General features: G+C 40.3%; 1 protein-coding gene across 1 annotated transcript in view; it reads left to right on the forward strand.

The window, feature by feature from the left end:
- LOC122403557 overlaps positions 1-19,545 on the forward strand; it is a 69,686-nt gene extending 50,141 nt beyond the window's left edge. Inside the window, exons 5-10 of the mRNA XM_043407148.1 lie at positions 5,466-5,704; positions 10,061-10,192; positions 10,267-10,374; positions 11,378-11,638; positions 12,625-12,880; positions 15,222-19,545. Of these exons, the coding sequence (XP_043263083.1) occupies positions 5,466-5,704; positions 10,061-10,192; positions 10,267-10,374; positions 11,378-11,638; positions 12,625-12,880; positions 15,222-16,300 (2,075 nt within the window). The 3' untranslated portion in view covers positions 16,301-19,545. The remainder of the gene's footprint in view (positions 1-5,465; positions 5,705-10,060; positions 10,193-10,266; positions 10,375-11,377; positions 11,639-12,624; positions 12,881-15,221) is intronic.
- The last annotated feature ends 658 nt before the right edge of the window (positions 19,546-20,203 follow it).

Raw genomic sequence — 20,203 nt, forward strand, 5'->3', positions numbered from 1 at the left:
AATTAAGTAGAAGTAGACAGCGAAATAAAACCACTACGAGGTTTTCTGAATCATACCAGTACGATTTATAAACTCATGCTTTACTCAACGATGAAGGGGACTGATATTGCTTTTCCTGCTATTATAAAACAATGGAAAACATAGTCCAGTACATAAAATGAACTTTATGGGTTTGTGGAGGAGTGAAAGAGACATAAAACCTTTTGTAGCCACATATACGACTTATAAAATACATGATAATAACTTGGGTTATGTTGTAAAACAGGTATACTTGTTAAACCATGCCCTTCCATCATGCTGGGTATACTTCATTTATACATTTAGCTTTCCAATTTTTATTTGGGGAATAAAGTCGTTAACTCGTTTACAGTTGAAAGTTTCAGAGCGAAAATTTCGCTTCCACTACTTAATGCTTGCCTAAATAGGCAAACATCACAAATCCAACATCCTGTATTTTTTAGACAAACTCAAAACCAGCAAAATGTTTTAAATTCCTCTTAATTTTATGCTGTCTACATCTCGTTTTAAATTCACCAAAATCCTTCATTCATCAGAGTACATTAATTGTAAAATATTTTACACATATTTGATGTATATACTATTATACAATTATTACAAATTATGAATAGATATTTCTCCAGAAATAATCATGATTTTCCATCGTAAACCTCAACGTCCTATGTTTCTGAAACGAATGCAAAACCAGCAAAGCGATGACTTAAACTTTTTCCAGTTTTACATGGACTACATTATATTTCGATTTCTTGAAAATCCTCTCCATCGAGTGCGGCAAATAATCGATTTAATATGAAACGACCCTCGTACGAAGAGCGTCATTCGTTCGCGCGATGCTTGCTCAACGACGTTTCACGTGGCGGATCAACATTTCGCCGTGCGAAAAATACGACACGATGACGCGTCGCGTCCACAGCCTGTGGATAGCACTTAAGAACTCGCGAACTGGTTTTCTCCGAAGGATGCTTTTCAGCGTGGCGAGGCGAGCAGGCAAGGATGAGAAGAAGGAGAGACGAGGATCACGGTTGATTTTTTACCTTCGTGGCGACCTTGCCAGCCGAGCAAGGATCCTCGCGTTTATTGACCCCGGCAAGCGTTCTCCGCTTTAAGCCCGTTGTGCATTCGAGTACTCGCACCGCCCCCTTCCCTTTTCTCTGTTATCTTCGTCTTCAGCTGATGCTTTCGAGAGGTAAACATCCTCCAGAAACGAGTACAGTCTCTTCTCATTCGTCCAAGTTGTTTCAGCCGGTTCTACCTTGTCGCAGTTCGCTACCAGTCTTCCTTTGTACCCGTATAATCGTTTCTGAAAATCGAATGGTTTCCTGTTTCGCTTCTGCGTACTGGCACTATTATCCGCTTCGTGCATGTTAACCAATTAAATCGATGATGGAACACCGCGTTCGCCGTTGTCGTAATATATTACTGCTCCTGTTGCCGATCGTGTCGTTAACATCGCCCATATAAACTGCAATGGTTTACATTCGATTCGCAACGACTACGCAAGGTTCGCTGTACCGACTGACATACCTAAGGTGCAAATGACTCGCGTCAAGGACCGATCTGACCGTGCATACGCGTGCTTTCATAATTAACGCTGATTTGGATTCATTAGTGGGCATTAACGACGTTGAGTAACAGGCATGTCTTTCGAAATCCGGAATGTGACCGTGTCGACGACTCCTTCGCCCGGAGATCGCGTTGATGATCTAGGAGCGTCTCCAAATCGAGCAGAACCATCGTCTCATGTATCGACGGAAGCCGTAAAATGCTATGAAAGCGGGTATAAATTATTTCCACTTTCGAGAATTTTGTTTTGATGATGAAAATCACGAAAGCGACCGAGTTTCACTAAGTGATAACGAGAATCTTTTCTATAGAAGAAAATTTGAAAATTACTCCGTGTCTTAGAGCGAGGAAAATGTTCAGTCAACTAGCGCGGGAATACTGTATACGTATGAATACAATGTGTAGAATCTAATATCGATTTCTCTCTAAATTTTTCCTCCTTCTTCTGCTTTCTCCTCTATATTCTACACTTCTCTGCATTATTTTTAAGATTAAGTTAGTCAGAAAATATGTAATAGTTGCACTTCGCCTTTGTACCGAACAGGTATATAATTCCATGCATTCGTTTCACTCAATACTGGATGTCTTAATTTAGACGCAATAAAGGAGACGTGGATTTGTGATGCAAGACGACAAACGTAACTTCTGTTTTATTGTTCTTATCGATAATTGGTTGGAACGGTACCGCATAATTGGATCGTGGCTGCATAATTAATCCGGTATCGATCAGTCAGGCCTCGCAAAAGACGCAAGGCCAATGTCAGTTAAAAATTCTTATCGAATGCAATTTTTGTACGATTTTATATCACGACTCGACTCTGCTAGATGAATCATTTATTCAGCTAAAAATGATGAATTTAACACGACTTTAATTTTGAAAATAATATTAATTATCTCACCATACTATGGATACGTTGCACTAACGCGTTCGTGACTTCGGTGTGAGTCATTCGATGAGTTATCGCTCGTGACTCTCGGTTGCAAATTCTCGAACTCATTGTATTGAAACCATGTGACCGTGCGATTGCATCAAGGACGTGCACACCGAATAAAGAGCCGATTGCATATCGATTCAATCGGTAGCGGGGTGGGGGAGGGAAGAGGCAGACACTTTTCTTGATGCAAAACGATTGCCCGACGTCTACAGTTGATTCAATTTACTTCGAGAGCGTTTGATTAGTTTTAATGTTAGATAATCCTGGGAAAGATAGACCATGATTTTAACGTCGTCTGAAATTTAATATTTTAGAACTACTAGTAAATTCCTTTTTCTTAAACACATTCACGCGTACAGAAATTGTAACAAATTGGCATGGAAGAAGATGAATTTCATGTACGTTCCAATTTTACGAATATTTCCTTTTATCGAAATTTGCGACTATCGAAGAAACGCATACTAAGAGTCAGCGGATTAGACGAGCAACGAACGCGAGAGATGGTCACCGGACGCCGCAGAGCGAGCACATACCGCGAGCCATATTGGTTTCAACGGCAGTTTACGCGCGTTGGTTTTTGCTATTAAGGTCATTACCTGAACCTGCTCACGCGCGACTATGGTACAAGAGTAACATGTGTGCCACCATTAATAACTACACGTCGGCACTTGCGTTTCTTTGATCGCGCAGACTGTTTCTTCGAGCCGGCTACTTGTCGGAATGACGCCACGAGTTATTTCGATAACCGTTCCGAAGAAGGCGTCTCGTTTTTTTGGCCCATGCTCTACCTTCATTACGGATACGTTTGTGCGAACGTGTCCGTTTCTGCTCTAATAATAAAAACATTCCCCCCGAAGAGAAATTACCGCATTCCCGTTATTCGATCGAATACCAATCGAGCGTAGTTACGATGCTCTATGCGCTTGTCGTGACTTTTAAGATCGTTTCTTGCTTCGACAACCATCGTTAAAGTGTCCTCCACTAAAGCCCGGAACGTTTATGTTGTACCCATGAAATAAGAAATGGCATAATTCTTCGATAATCAATATATCATAACGCAATATTATGGTTCGCGTGATGTGTAATAAATGAAAACTTAGCTGATTAACAAAGCTAACAAAGAGGAACGAAAAGAGATTTATAGAAGACTTTTTATCCACGCGTTGAAATCTCTCTGGCATAATGCCTTGATTTCCAAGCAGAACAAATTCAGAATGTAAATAAAATTAACTCTTGAGGAGACGATGTTCATTTTCAATATTATATTAAAAATTAAGAGGTAGAATCTATTTTTAAAATGAATTATTTCCGGGCATGTACTCATTAAGACCACTTTCATTTCTTTTTAGATACAGTATTAGAAAGTTAAGTTTACACCTATAATTCTGAAATATATTGCACTCTATCGCCATGCATTTCTACTTTACGAAACACAGCACTACTTTTTCTAATACTTCGGTACGTAATAGTCTGCTGGTAAAAGTATAATTTTGCAATATTAATAGATCGAGGAAGAAAGATATTTCTGCTAAGCCTGCCACGTTATATGAACGGATAAAAAAAATTGTATTATAGTATAGAAATATTCGGAACACGTAATTTTAGGAAAAATTGCTTCCAGAGTAACAAAGTCTCGCAAAAACCCATTGGGGCTCTCGGAATATTGCTAATTACTGGTGCAACATTATCTCTTGCTTGAGAACCTCGACTGAAACTTACATAATAGATACGTAACGCAAATCGTGAGCGGAAACAGGCAACTTAACATTCTTCGAACGAATGTTTAGTTTTCATTCGAAAATCATGTATCCATATTGGACGCCGTTATAGCCTCCTGGATATTCCACGCGGTGATACAAAGAGGACGGACATCGACTGACTAATAGCGTATTCTCGGTTGCATTGTTCGCGACGTGTAATGTGCAACGCTCTCCACGTGTTTCATGTTTACGACCGGGTCACGTGAGTGGCCGCAAGCAATTACATAATCATCGGCTCGCCATCTAATAAACGAACGTCCTTTCTTCCTACAATTCTCGACAGACGTCTTTCTACGTACTCCCGTCGTTCGAATTTATTAATTACAAATGAAGCCTATTCTACAATTCTCAAGAGTTTTTCTGCCATAAGATTCATTCAAGATCTTCGATACTGCAGGACAAAAAAAGAACATTCCTGAATCGAGAAGACTGTACGAATAAATAAAACGTAAACAGCGTTGAGTAATTTTGGCTTACGAAGGTTAACCTATAATTTCTGACCCAATTAGACTCGCACAGAAGATCTGCTTCTTCACAGAATGCACTGACTCAAAGATGGACAAAATTTTCTTCGAACGTAAGATGTGTAAAAAGATCCACATATAGGGATTTGTTTATGACACTTATAATATTTCTATCTGTAATTGACAGTAATGGATAGTTTGGATATTATTTTATTCGTTGTTCGAGGCTTCTATTCAGATAACAAGTTTGCCAATCTCTGTTTTAAACTCTTCACGTGACCAAGGCAAGGACCATTTTCAACGCTTCGATGAAAGTCACCGAGGATGTTCGATGCAATAACGAAGCGCAACTGTGCGTATCGTGGGAGAACAGATCGAAAACGTTTCGTTCAATGTCTGCATTTACATTCACGTAACGAGCAAATGACTGCGTAGTAGCGGATGCACGCGCGAAAGTCGCTACGAGGTACCGATCGTTCGATAACGTGGCACGTATGCATACGTGTTCGTCGATTAACGAACTGCTCAGATGAATTTAAGTAAAGAGAACAGTTTTACTTGGTATTATCTCGATGCTGAGCTTACTTTTAGTAATAATTTGGTAACTATAGATTTGGTGAAAGTTCGCGCGAAATCCGCGCCATTTCTATGGTAGCGTAACGTCCCCTCGGTCGACAGTCTTTGTGGAAGAGAAAATAACGAACGATCCGTTCCGTTTCTTGCAGGTCTAATGATGGAGTCCGAGAAGAAGATCTTCGAGATGATGAACAAAAAAGCGGGCATGTCGAAATATTGGATGCCGCTGGTATGGGCGACCAACATCATCAACAGGGCCAGAAGGGAGTCCCTGATAACCAGTGACCAAGTAGTGCAGACCCTCCTTGTCGAGCTCAGCGACATCCGGAAGAGGCTTGGCGCGCTCATTGGTTACGACACTGTTTGCGTTCCTCTCGTTTACACTCAGGTGAGTATCCTGATTTCGAGCAAACCATGTCAAACGTGCGTTGCTGTTAATATCCTCCTGTTCAATAATCCGAGTGTTTGCGCACGTGAATATTGTCAAATACGGGATCGTTCGAAACGTACGCTGACTGTAGTCAGGAACATAGTTCGTGACAATGAACTCTGCAAACGGCTGATCCCCGTATTATTCGCAAGAGTAATTCGTGATGATTGAAAAAAGTTTGAGAATTACTGCACATTTCTTTCTGAGGTCACACTGAATACCGATAAAAGATACATTGTTTCCAATCGTCTTATTAGTATACAAGGCCAGTTGCTATACGAATGGGTTCGAAAAGACCCAAACATCGTGGGAGGAAGGTTAACTATATTTAAATTTCGATCTGTTTACTCTGTCGAACGTTTTAAGAGTCAACAGACTCGATCGATTAATGACGCTACGTACCGTTCTTTTTCATCGCGCTGACAAGTCGCTAAGAGGTCGCATAATTGCGGTGGCGTCTACTGTCATTGTAAAATGCCAAGCACTTTGAACGAACATCTTCATCTTGAGCCAATTCTCATTACCGTCGCCTCGTCGATTCGATAACGTCGACAGTCTGTTACATTGTGTAATTTGTAATTCCTCCCGTGTCGCTTATCTCACACCTTACAATTTGTACATGTATGCTGTGTCTCCCAATGTTTCCCCAGACAAAGGATTCATTATGCAGTCCGCGACAAAAAGATAGGTTTACTAAGCTTTATTTGCACAGAACTCTTTAACTTTATGTTCATAGCTAATTTGAAGGATGTACAACTCTGGACCTCGCTCTTCAAAAAGCCTCAAATAAATGTTTACGAATACTTTATTTTCGATTTGCCAAAATGTTCTCAATTCTTGATATCTTAATTTCAACGTATATTTCTGACTTGCTGACGTGATACAAAGTGCAACGAACTAACAAAGAAAATATCTAATATTTCAACGTCTTTCACTATTTTCACGCTTACTTTATCTCGAAATTCGCGACAGTGGTGGCCACGGAGACGGCACTTCCGACGTTAAGGTAACGTGTACTAACAGCTTGTTTCTATTTGCTCGGTTAAATCCGTTTCAGCGGCAAAGAGTTAACGAGGTCCGGAGCAGTTAGGATCATTAGAAAGTACGTCACCCCGTTGCAACACGATACCGCAGATAAAAGGCTCTGTGCGTAATTGTGGAGGCTGTTGCGCTCAGAAATCGTCCGTTTAATCCTGCGGTACGACGTTGTGCGCCACAGCCAGGATCCGCGTCAACCATGATCTAACCTGCCGGCTCGCGCGTATTATCCAGTTCGAAGGACTCGATTCATCACGGCGCAACAGTAAAACGGATCCGTTCTCGGAACAATGTTTCGTACTCGCAATTAGCCGACACGTATGCATTGTGCAACGCTAATTGCTCATCAGCTAACGTCCCTAATTACCGAGTGCAGACGCCATCGTTTTCGCAAAGTTAAAAGAGCTCGCGGCGCCGTAATCTCGAGCGTTGTACGTGTTCGTTTGTCGAGTGGCCTTTGAACGAACTTCGTTTACCGAACCCTCCTCTGTATTCTGCTTTTAATCCTTTGTTTGAGGAACCCCTGCTTCGTTGAAAGCCTTGACAAGTTATTCGCGCATGTAACATTTTGAACAAAAATATGATCTAAGGACTGTAAATATTTTGTCTCGTGTAGTCTGTCAAAGTTGTATTTATAGTAAAACTATTTTTGGCTTGGGCGAGGTACACACTATTTTTACCCAGCGATTTAAATGTTAAAGACAGTAAAAGTATTTACCGAGAGTGATCTGAACGTCGCGAAATAAATCAATCACTGCCGAGTTCGCGACTGAACGGCGAGAAAACATTCATTCATCGAACGATCGCGTCATCGGTTACGAATGACGATCGCGGAACGCGAAATTCGAAGACGTCGATCACCTGGAGGTGAAACGACCGACCGGCTTTTTCCTCGGAGGCAAATATCGAGAATCGCATTATAGGTATATTTAGATCGAGCGCAGACATCGGGGCAAATCGACACGTTAGTCAGCGGTTCATTTTTATTCCTGTTGCTGTTGCAGTGCACATAAATTAAAGCGGTAATAGAAGAATTCCAACGGTGATTCGCATTTGCTTATCGATCGACGCAAAAGTATTTCAAATTCTCCTTTAAAAAATGGAACAGATTCGATTCGAAGTGAATGCAATCTTTTAAAGTGACGCCATCTTGATAGTGGGTACAGATGGTACTTTACGAATTTTTTGTAGCAATAATCTCGATAAAAATGAATTTTTTATTATGAATAAAGTATATAGCAATCTACGAAATGAAATTTTTTCTGCTTACGTTAGACGCGAGCGAACAAAATGGTGGTGATCTCATACGTAGCATGAAGATAGGTAAAAGCAGAGTTTAAATGAATACAAAATATGGAACCTGTATTACACTGTTTTTTAAGAGTTCAAACTAAGAAACAAATTTTGTTCCATATATACGCCATGACGTGATGTAACCCTTTGAGCGGCGAATTTCTGTCGTGAAACATTTGAAAATAAACGTTTCCTCAAATTGCTTCGTTGAATTAACAAACGAAAGGACCGAAATTATGTTAATTCCTGATAATTAAGAGAATACATAGAAGGTATTCAAGAAGAGTAACCCAACCGACGCGTAATTATTCACTAGTAATGTTTTCGTAATGAAACGGTGCCGAGCCGAGTCCCACCGACGTTCTTTCAGCGTATAAATCGTAACATGCCCCATCTCTGGCAGAAAGATAGCATAAAATTGCAAGGTTACGCGTAAACCGCCACGGTTGTGCGTGCTGCTTAATGATACGTTTACAGAACGCTTCAACTTGTACGTTTTGCGTGTCCCATGGTTAACTTGAACGTTTCCACAGCAAGTGTCTTTGCCTACCCGCGTTTCATAATTTTCGCCAGAGAGAGTAATTCACCTCGATGCGACAATGCGCTTTAATTACCCAGCGAAACCGCCGCACTGAATTCTCATTGTTCCATCAGGGACCTTTTATTTCCTTGTACGATCACGAAATTGAACTTTTAGCAAAAATTCTTTCAGAACTATTTATTTACTAGCTGCTATTCGCGACCTTCCTTACGTTAAATCTTCTCATATACGAACGAAATATGTACATAAATATTCAGAAATATATCACACGAGAGTTAAAGTGTTAACGTTTTACTACTTTGAGTTCGGCCACGCATTGAAGTCATATCGAATTTATTTAACGAAAGCCAGCTGCATTACGAATCTAATATTTAGGATTTCTTTAGAAAAATTTCTCGAGATAAAACTGTTTTGTGAAATATTAGAAATCTATTGCTACAGAACATGTGGGCTTCTTAAATGGTGCCTGAGAGTCACGTTGATAAATGTATATTTTTGAAGAACTTTCCAATGTAAGTGAATGTATCGACCACAACACATAAACTTCGAGGTTAATGTACATCGCATGGTCAAGGTCTGCAAATGAGTTGACCAGTGGTTTTTTAAAAAGTGGCGTCAATGCCGCCAAAATAATTTCACATCCTGTCTCGAAACTTGTATTTCGATTATCAACGGACACGATCGTGGAAATTCAAAGGTAAATCATCGATTATTTCTTCTATTACTCGTAACCAGCGTTTGCATAAACTATCGTTTCCTGGTGGCCTTCGACGAGAAAGGCAGTGCTCTCGACGACCTTGATATTATTTCATACAAACCTGTTCGTCCGCGCACCGTGAAAAAATGACGATACTGTTAAAAAGACTCCTACCAAGCTACTGACCTCGTTTGAAATTCCATACCCTTTAAAAAGGGAACATTCTACCTTCCTAGTGGCTCGTTTACTGTTTCGTCGCATCGCTGGTTTTTCTCCGCGCCCCAAATTGTCTCGACACCCCTCGTTTGGAAAATGGATTTTATAAAAATGTATCCCTGAACAAAAAATGTGGAGAAAGTAACGTCCGAGAGGAGCTATTTATAGCGATGCCACTTATTCCTTATCGTCGATCACTTTTGATGACACTTGTCTCACGCGCAGAAAGTGTATAACGATCGTTCCGAGAATCGAATAAAATGATGCAATCAAAGAATATATGCTCATCTATAAACTTCTGTTGGTTATTCATTCGCTGCCCCCGCCGAGCTTTCGTGGAAAACGTTTGATCGACGAACACGACGAAATAGCGGTGCTTGGTTTCTTTTATCGCGCCTCGTGAAATTAACTGCCGATTCGATTTGACGTCGTAAATTATGTTTTATTTACGGATTTGCGTCGCATAAAAATCAACGTGCGTATTTCACAGCCCGAACGAGCCTGAAAATTATTTATTTACGTTTTCCAGGTAGTCACGCTATCGCTGTACGCGTACTTCTTTTCCGCCTTGCTCGGCAGACAATTTATCGAGCGTACCGACAAAGGTGGTGGGAAATACGAGGAACCCGACATGTATTTCCCATTTTTCACGGCTCTGCAGGTGAGAAAGATACATGACTCTAACAACCGTTAATCCGTTGTTGCGTATCAATCAACTCGATTATCTCGTTTCAGTTTTGTTTCTACGTGGGATGGTTGAAAGTCGCCGAGGTGCTCATTAATCCCTTTGGCGAAGACGACGACGACATTGAACTGAACTGGCTCATAGATCGACATATTAAGGTATAGTTATTATTCGTATGTACAACCAAAGTAAACTTTTTAACCAGATAAAAATTTCCAGGAAATTATATCTAACATCGAAAAAAATTGTGTCCACCTTTGTGCATAATACTTTTAACAATGTTAACGTCATCCAATATGCAAATAAATTCTTCGCTGATCAGGTCATCCTGCAAGTGATGTGTCTTTAAAATTAATATTAAGATTTAAAGATACGAACCACTATTTACAACAATGTTCTAACTCACACTTCTTGGATCCCTTCTCCAAAGAACTTCTACAAACCAATGTTTATTCATTAACGATTGCAAATGAACCTTCGGAATATTGAAATTTGTACTCGTTAAATAAAATAACAAGAATCATTTGCATTTTCTTAATATTAAAATACATTTAATATACACCTGTTACATCTTTGCCTGTGTTTCACTATTTAAACTAATAGAGCAATGAAACGCTTCAAATGAATTCCGTTCACTCTCACTTTCCGATTTTTCTCGAATAGAAAATAACAGCCTTGCATGCTTTAACCTGTTTCCTCAGACCATAGAAGTGTTCTTTTAAACGTACAAAGAAATAAAAATACGTGCCTTAAAAAAAAAAAGTTGATGGCCGTGAAATCTACCTGCCGATTCTACCCATGTGCAAAAATGCATGCCCTAAAACGTTTTTAATTGATTTCATTACACTTTTATATAATAATGAACTAACATTCACTTTTATGACTGATGCTAAACTGCTTTGCAACAGAGATTATAAGAACCGTGACCAACTCCTGTGGCGTACTGATAGGAACTAAAACTCAATCGCGATCGTGATTTGCTGTCCGCGAACCTAGCTCGTATATTCATGTTTGGGCCAAAATGTTCATCACGAGTCAGGCTCGTTAAAGTACGGGATGGGGTTAAATAGAAATAATTTGACTCGATAACGCAAAAAGACTGTACACCACCGTTCTAACTGAGTTTTGATTCATCGATATCATTGTTGATACACTTAACAGGCAGGATATATGATCGTGGATGAAATGCACGAGGAACATCCAGAGCTGTTGAAGGATCAGTATTGGGACGAAGTTGTGCCGAAGGATCTACCGTACACGGTGGCCAGCGAGCAATATCGACGAGAAGAACCGAAGGGATCAGCTGAACACTATAAGGTCAAAGAGAGCGATGCTCTTTATGCAAACGTTATGCTGGGTACGCAGATTCACAATCACGTTCAGCATCGCAAGCCCCACCAGGATGACATGTATGCCGATTACGTAAGTGCACGTCACGAAACAAACTTGAATCCATCGATATTCAAACGACCACCTGCAGTATAGTGTCCTTGCTGAATCATAATTAATATTTGGCAACAAAGTAATCGTCCGAAGGTAAAACAAACTCATGCTCATAACCCATAAGTAATTTTTGAGACAGTTTTCTAGTTGAATTAAATAACGTGCGCCACGTAGAAAATAGACAACAATATACAAAACTAACAAATAATAAAACATTCACGTCTAAGTGGCAATACACGTGGCGGTCGTTCTTAGGCAAGAAAATAGTTTATTATTCATTAATTTTAAACATTATTTTTTCTTTGTACAAGCCCCATCAGTGACACATGCTATTACACTGCAGAGAAAAAAAGAACTTCCATGCGAGAAGTATTGGGTCAGACGTTATAGTCAACCTTCACAAGGCAAAGTTAATCGACGTTGTCCACATTCTACTTACTCGTAGTACCACATTCCCCTTAATCCGTGACTGACGTTTCTTCCTTTTTGCAATATATTTAGCCGTCGTTAATTCATAATTTTCTCTTATAGATAGGAACATATATAATTGTGTGTTCTCAATATGTTCTTAATTTGGCAAGCTTTTCAACGAAATCTATTCTCTTAAAATTGAAAAAAAAAACAATTTTCTTAATATTATTCGTTAAAATTTTATACTTAAGAATTTTGGGACTGGTGACGACAAATTTGAAATTAGATTTTACAAATTTCAAATGTTCTTGCAAAAAATTATTGAAATTTTGTTTCGTCATACTGAATTTGCAATTTAGAATTTAAAAGATTTAAATACAGATATTGGTTTTCATAAAAATTGAAACCTGAAGCCGTGGTGGCTTTTTCGGCCCTCCGAAGGATAACAAACTTACTGGCTATATGCATGAATTTATTTTACTTAAATTGTGTAATACGTTCGACGTCGATTAATTTTCTTTTCTTTTTGATTTTTAACGTTGTACGTTTCGCAGGAGAGCGTCGACACTCCGATAGTGGAGCGAAGGAAGAATTGGCTGCAACGACAAATCACGCGAATGGGTTCTGTACGCAGTTCCTCGACCACTTACAGCAGTGGCGGTTTCTTTTCTCGAAATCGCCACAACAGTGTCTACAGCAGCCCTGAAACTGGAGGGATGCCGCAGACAAATAACCCGAACCTGAAGATGTCGCTTTACGATCGTCTGGTGGGTGGAAAGAGTATTCGCAATCAACAATTGGGTCGACAAGGCAAGTATTATATCTCGTGCAAACGAATACATTCAGAGACGACGAGAACCTTTCGAAACTTTCAAATTGTCCTGTGCTACAGCGACGTTACATCAGTGTATTCGGCAAACTCGACGCAAATAAAGTTTGGAAGTTCGTTTCGTGGACGTGTGAATCTTAATTACCGGCTGTGTTAACACACCGGTACACCTTCTGTAATGACGTTAATTTCCAAGCCACTTAAACGATAATGAAGCAATCTTATATAATGTTCCCGCACGTCTCAACAATGTATTCCACCTTGCATAAATTAGTCGTGTTAATCAGAAGCTTAAATCGAAATATGTTCGTTTCTTGCGCAGTCATTCAATTACAAAGCAATATTTTCATAGCGAGCATAAGAAGTCACGTTAAATAACGATAAAACAAAAGCGAGCGTTCGTTTGGCGAACAAGTATATGGTGTGGAACTAGTGACGTAGACAAATGTTCGTTATTCGCCGAATATCAAATATTTGCCGTCGGGTGACGGTTACTATATAGGTACGAATTGAAAGAAACATCCATCGAATAATCGAACGTCAACGTTTTTTCGATTCACACAATTCAAAAGGAAAATATTTTTGACAAAACTTCCATCACTGATAATGAGTTTTTTTTAATATCTAGGGTTAAAAGTTTCTATTAATAAGAAAACAATATTAAAGGAAACATTTTTCTAGTTTCGCTGCCCTAGACTAACACACCCCCAGCGGATGCAATAGAATATAAAAATTATAAACGATGTGACGAAATGTAATTACGAAAGTTAGAGTCAGTGTTGAACGGACACCGATACAATGGGGGGAAATTCGTAATATTTAACAGTCGAAAAGAATTTACCGAATAAGAACATAGAGTGGAGATATGCTGGAACACTTTGGCGAACAGTTTGTCGAACGTCTGAACGACAGCTATGATTCTCCCGTTTGCTTGCATTTTTTACCGCGACACGATCTTCTTGCGCGACCGTCGCGTTCCATCGCGAAGCGAGAAAAACTTTCAATGAAAGTCTCGCGAATGTACCTCGACGCTTTCCTCTCTTCGTCGACGCGTGCAAGGGATTACGCAACGCGTGACATTGAGCCACCTAAACGATTTCCGCAATCGCGAATCGCAGTTCTCGAAAAAAAAAACATTCCTAAGGCCTTGTGCTTCTTTCTTCGCCCGTTCCTCTCGCTTCGCGGCGGATAAGAAAAAAATCCACGGCGGGAAAAGTGGCGCGCAATTATATCATCGAAGAGTACGCGTCTCGTTCGCGCTGCCCTCCGGCCCTCGTTCCAGTAGGACGAAACACTGTGAATCGTTTCCTCGTTCCAATCGACGATCGTTCTCCAGCGGTAAAAATAACGGAGAAAGAAATCAACGATCATTGACAGCCTCGGTTGGCGATTTTCCCCGACACCAACGATTTGATCGTCGCGTCGCCTGGGAGACGTTCCTTGTTTTTCGAAAAAATGGGCAATATTTGGAACTTTTTTCCGAGCGAAGTACGAAATCAATTAAACTGAAATTTTTCTTGTTGATTAGAATACTTATGAAGACACTACCTAAAGTTTGTCGAGTAATTTACTGTAATACTAAACGGATTACTAATGATATTTTGGTGCTGGGCTAAAAATGTCTTCGTGACCGGTAAACACGATTGCAGTTTCAGTGTTTTCTGTTTACTCTGGAAGCAATTCGACACCAGCAGATATTTAAAGACAACAATATCATTGAGCCCGGAGTTGCCTTTATCTTTTGCCGAAAATCAAAGAAAAGGCTAGTTAGTGAGATCGAATGTCATCTACGAATAACATCTGGGTTTATTTTAAGAATTATTAATGTACTACCTTCTGTAAGTCAGTTGTAGCAGATTGTTTCAATAGTTAACAAAGCTCGAGAATAAAGCTAAAGTTATCTAAAGCTTGAGAATGTCATTATGAGAAAACCAAAATATATTTGTGGGTAACCTAATATACCATTGTCCTTTTAATGCTACTTCAAAAAAATCTTTCACTCTACTACAGTACATGTTTAGATTCACAGTTCTATAGGCAGAAAAATGCTACCGTTATAATATATATGACTCTAGGACAACTGAGACTACTTTTTACATGTTTCCATAGTAAAATAAACACTTGGGAGAAAAGGTACCTTAATTACAAAGTAAATCAAAGTGCTAATCGAATTAGACCTATCTCAAGAACGAAGGGAACACGAAACAAGCGCTTACTTTTTAGGTTGAAAGAGCGATATGTGTTAAACAGAACGCAACCTCGATCGTCCCGTGTCCGGTACCAATGCGTACGCGCGCTGATCGAATTCATTTCTGTTCACAGTTACGACGACGAAGCCGAGCTCGATGCCAATATCCCTGAAGAACAGACCACGCATACCGACGCCAGACGTGACGAAAGAGGTGGTAGACCGTGAGCAGAGATTAGCCCTGTCAGCGACGAACGCCGCGAACATCGGCGCGGGTGTCGTCGGAGTAATACCAACCAATGGCCATTACCCGACGGACCTATCGGTGGTGCAGGTGGTGCTCTCGCCCATTCAGGAAGCGGAGGGCACCCCCGTGACGGGAAAATCCGGAGCAGCAGCTTTGGCGCAGGCCGTGCTGTCTCCAACTTTAACCAGCGCCGGATTGGTGGCTCCGGTCACCCTGACACCGGTCACAATGAATCAACTGACGCATTTAGGCCTGATGACGACCACCACCGCGTCGATGCTCAAACCTAACAATCATCCGAATGGTATTCAAGCGACTCTGACCGAGGTGAACAGCAGCGAAGAAGAAGGCTCTGGCAGTGGTAGCAGTAGGAGTGGTAGCATTACGGGGCAAGAAGAACGATCGACGCCATTGATCACCCCTTTGATCGGGGACACGAACAGTCGGTTGGACAGCAACGGTAGCTCACCAACGTTCGACAGCTACACCGACCGATCTCCCATTCTGATGAGTCCCGAGAAATTGGGCTACGTAGTCGCCACGGTGCCGACTACCAACCAAAACGGCAAAGCTGGATCGGACCCGCGAGGCAGACGATCGACATCGCTACCTGGCCCTCCGGTGTTGCAACCTAGAGAAGACAGGAGCATGTCTCTGCCACACTCGCCAGGATTACATCCGAGAGAGAATCGTGCGGCTTCCGTGTCGCACGGCCCCGACCCTCCCAGCATCGACAGGCTTTTGGTACATTGCACGCAGGACACGCGTCACAGGACCAGCAGCATCGGCCATGATCTTTGCAGGTCCACGCAGCGCGTCCAGGACACCTCGAGGAAGATCAGTAACGTGTCCTGCACCAACGCATCTCTTTCGAGCGGGCTCGGTACGCCGGCGAACACGGGGACCAACATGGGGCCCGCCAGCACACCAGGCACAGGCAGCAAGAGGGGGGAGGTGTACGTCTGACCCGAGACACTCGGAAGCAACGTCGTAGATTATTTTCTGTCCCGTTCGAGTCGATCGTAGCGCGACAATATCGAACGACCGCTTGCCTGAAAAATCCGACTCCGTCCGTCATTCGCGATGACTTCGCGCGGTGAGAGCAGGAAGTAATCTTTCCGCGACGAAGGATAATGGGGCTCTCCGTCGAATCGATCGTGCTCGTTATCGTTGACTACGCACGAATCGCTGGACAATGTCGGGGAAAGCTTCGAACTACTGTAAATACCATCGTAAATCCTGAAGCATCCTAAACGCGAACGAAAGTTCGACATCGCGGTCGATGTAAAGTTACCCGAAACGCGTCGTATTATACCTGCTAATCGATTCTGTGACTCGTATTTGTGTGCAATAATAACGAACGGACGCAGTTTCGCGATTCCTTCGCGGGAATCTCGGAACAATACTTTTTTTCACCGTATGTGCAATAACGTAGTAGCGAGAGAACGCGCCGGTCGAGATTACGACACGTGCCGTTCTAACGCTCTTAGGCTAGACATTCTTTCTTAAAAGACCCGAAAATGCGACTAATTTAAAACGAGTACGTTCTTGATACACATAATGTTACGCTTCTGTTGTCCACGGTTTACTTTGGGTACAGTCGGTGGAACAGATATAGCAATCTCGTGTATGTGCTTGTAGGGTATCGATTTTGATCAAAACTGCGTTTTTAAAATTCATTTCAAAATTCAAAATTTGTAAGTATATAAGAAATATGTGCCGACATGATGTTAATTTTCAAAGTTAGATATTGAAGAAAATTTTGAACACGTCTCATAAATTTCTACGAATAAAACAAAATTTTGGTCTCGTAGAAAATTTTACAGGTTTGTTCTAGCGATCGACATATTCTTCACAAAGTTTTTGAAATTAATTTAAGTGGATCCCTAAATCTGTTCAATCGACTATGCGTCGTAACATTGTGATACAAATCTTTCAGTGTGATATACGCAGAGGTGGATTTGAGAGTTTTCGCAAGTATTCGAAGTATAAGTTTTCGAAACTGTACTTGGAAGAAGTGAATTTGTTTTTTGTAAATAGCCGTCCGTCGCGAGACGATACGCGACTCATCGCTTTCGCAGTTCTTGAGGTCCATATTTATTCGATGAAATACGGGGACACGACGTATTCGGCGCGCTCGAGAACGCTTCGAAGCGCTTCGATTTCGCGTCAGGAAATGACGATTGCACGCGCAACGTTTGCCATATTTGCTATACTCGGAGACACTTCGCGTAAAATTGCGGGCAATTGAAACGGTAACGCTCTGTCTCGTGTCTCGAGACGATGTCGTCGACTCAGCATATTATTTTATGATTGTGTAACCAGAGTTGTGTAAGTTTTATTCGCGAATAACAAATACAAATTTTAGAAAAAAAAACCATTAGCGAATTCTAATTTACGAATGAAACGTAAATGGAAATTCGTTTGCAAATGAATTTCAAATCTTTATTCGTTATTCGTGAATTAAATTTGTGTAATTCTGTTGTTGACCCTGGTCCTACCTCACTATAAATTTGGATCACGTACCAAGTTTGAATAACTGTAGGGTCTGAGTAAATTTATCTAGTAATAACTTAATAATACATTGAACATCATTAGTATATAAATTTACTTGCAAACATTACTCAAACTTGCTATGTGACTCTATAGGATTAGGGTTGATACGTTGACTATTCGTACCTGGAGTCGCGAATGCGACTCAAACGTCCAAAGAGACGAGATTTTCATTTTAACGTTCTACTATCTTTTCTAGTAACTATGCGTCTCTCATGACGTTGCGATATTGTTTAGTTTTAAAAACTCTTCTAAATTATCGGTACAGACGATGTTTATTCTGTGCTGAAAAAGCTTCGAAGTCAAAATTATTCTAATTCACACGCGGGTCAGCGAACTATCAACTTGCTAGAGCCATTGTCGAGTCAAGTATCTGATCAAAAATACTTCCCGTTCGAAAAAGACTGTCCTTTTTTACCTTCTCTATTTCAATGATAGTTATTTACCTTTTATTCTCTATTCGAAATTTTTGATCTAGTTAAGAATTTTGCCTATCTTCGCACTATACTGCTGAATTATATAAAACAATCACGATATTTAGTTGAAGAAAGGGTTGACTTGACAATGAATTTAATAGCTGTTCGAAAAGCTGGCGAATCGATATGCGTAATGAACGTGCGTGATCAACGATATTTGAACAAAATCCACTTAACTTGGCGAACTGTACGGACGAATGGACTTTCTTCTCTTTACGAGCGTGCGCATTTGCTATTCAGTTGTCCGTATTTAATCGCGCAACAGCTCAAGAATTTTTCTACCAACTCGGTTTTCATAGACCACTTAGTTATAAATAACGAAGATCGGTATACTAGGAGGATCAAGTATGGTGGACGAGCGGACGTACGTGTATATGTACATAGTAGAACAATTAAGTTAAGATTGTTTGGTGTATGAGATTACGAAGATGCTCAATGGAGACGGACGACGAGTAGCGTACGATACGCGGCGAATTTGTTGTGTCGTGATTCGATACTTCGTCGTCGATGAGGATCATCTCTCAACGATAAATTGGCATCACCTTAGTTTGACCATTAGTTAGTAAGAATGATAGCTCGAAGCGCGAAATATGTAAATACGAAAGTATTTTTAATCTACTTGTTGTTTCATTCATTCTGGCGATGTTGTAACTTAAGCGGAGCTACTTTTCCTGTTAAAAAAACCGTTAATTTAACATCGAATACGTGAATAGCGACAAGGAAGGAGAATGCAATCTGGTCTCGTTGAAATTCGGATCGACGCGATCAGTAATTAACTAAGATTGTCCGTAATTTTGTTTAGTTACGTAAACCATGATAATACGATCAAGCTCCGCTGTACTAAGAACAGAAATTACTATCGTCAGTAGCGAGGATGTGCCCTTAAGCATACTTCTGGGTAACATAATATTCCATTGAATGTTCTATGCGATCAGGAATGCGTTTTACGCCACGAATAAATTATTTAGAGCGTATTTGCTCTGTTGAAGAACACTAATTATATTAGTCGAGTGCTGCGTATGACTGTCGACTTCGAACAAAGGTAGGAGGCAACCGAATTTGTAGATATTTAACTCACAGTATTTGTAAATAGATAACATCTCGGAAATAATATCTTCGATCTGAGACTCTGTTTATAATATATCGGTAAACAATTGTTTCGGTGCACGAATTGTGTCAACGTGACGCGAAAAAAAATATCACTTTTAAGGATAGTAATACGTTCTTATTATCTATAATCTATATTAAAAATAAACGTTTTGAAAAGTGTCCGTGATTATGATTATTCTTTCCAAGATATTTATAGAGCTCTTGAAACTAATGAACCGTTTCCTCATGACATATTAATGGCTGTAATTAATTCAAAAAAGACCCATGCTCGTAATTATAATCGTGATTTTCAACTCACAATAATACACGATGTCAGATGCGTTGGATATAGACGTCGAAACTGTTGGAACCAATACAAGCGATTTTCGACCAGAAATGGACAAAATTTTTATCTACATAGAAATAGCGAATAAAGAACTGTTCAGCCGTTTCTCTTGAAATAAAAATTTCTATTTCAATTGAAGAATTAAGTACGTTAAAATGAACGAATACAAATTTAACTCTTCGACAAAGGCAAGTCAAAAATTGATCGTAACTAAGGACGAGATATTAAACTTAAGAGTGTCGTTTGATCATTTCTCTCTAAGAATATGAAATATTATACAGTGAGCGATCAATAAAACTATTTAAAATTCAAGCCATTCTCAATGGATGGGTGGAACTCATAATAACAATATATTTTGAGATTGACCAACTCGAAAGAAACAAAACCGAGGTACAGAAAAGGACG

The sequence above is a fragment of the Colletes gigas genome, unplaced genomic scaffold (assembly GCF_013123115.1).
Source record: "Colletes gigas isolate AHSC1104 unplaced genomic scaffold, ASM1312311v1 Colletes_gigas_Sc00060, whole genome shotgun sequence".
Lineage (NCBI taxonomy): Eukaryota > Metazoa > Arthropoda > Insecta > Hymenoptera > Colletidae > Colletes > Colletes gigas.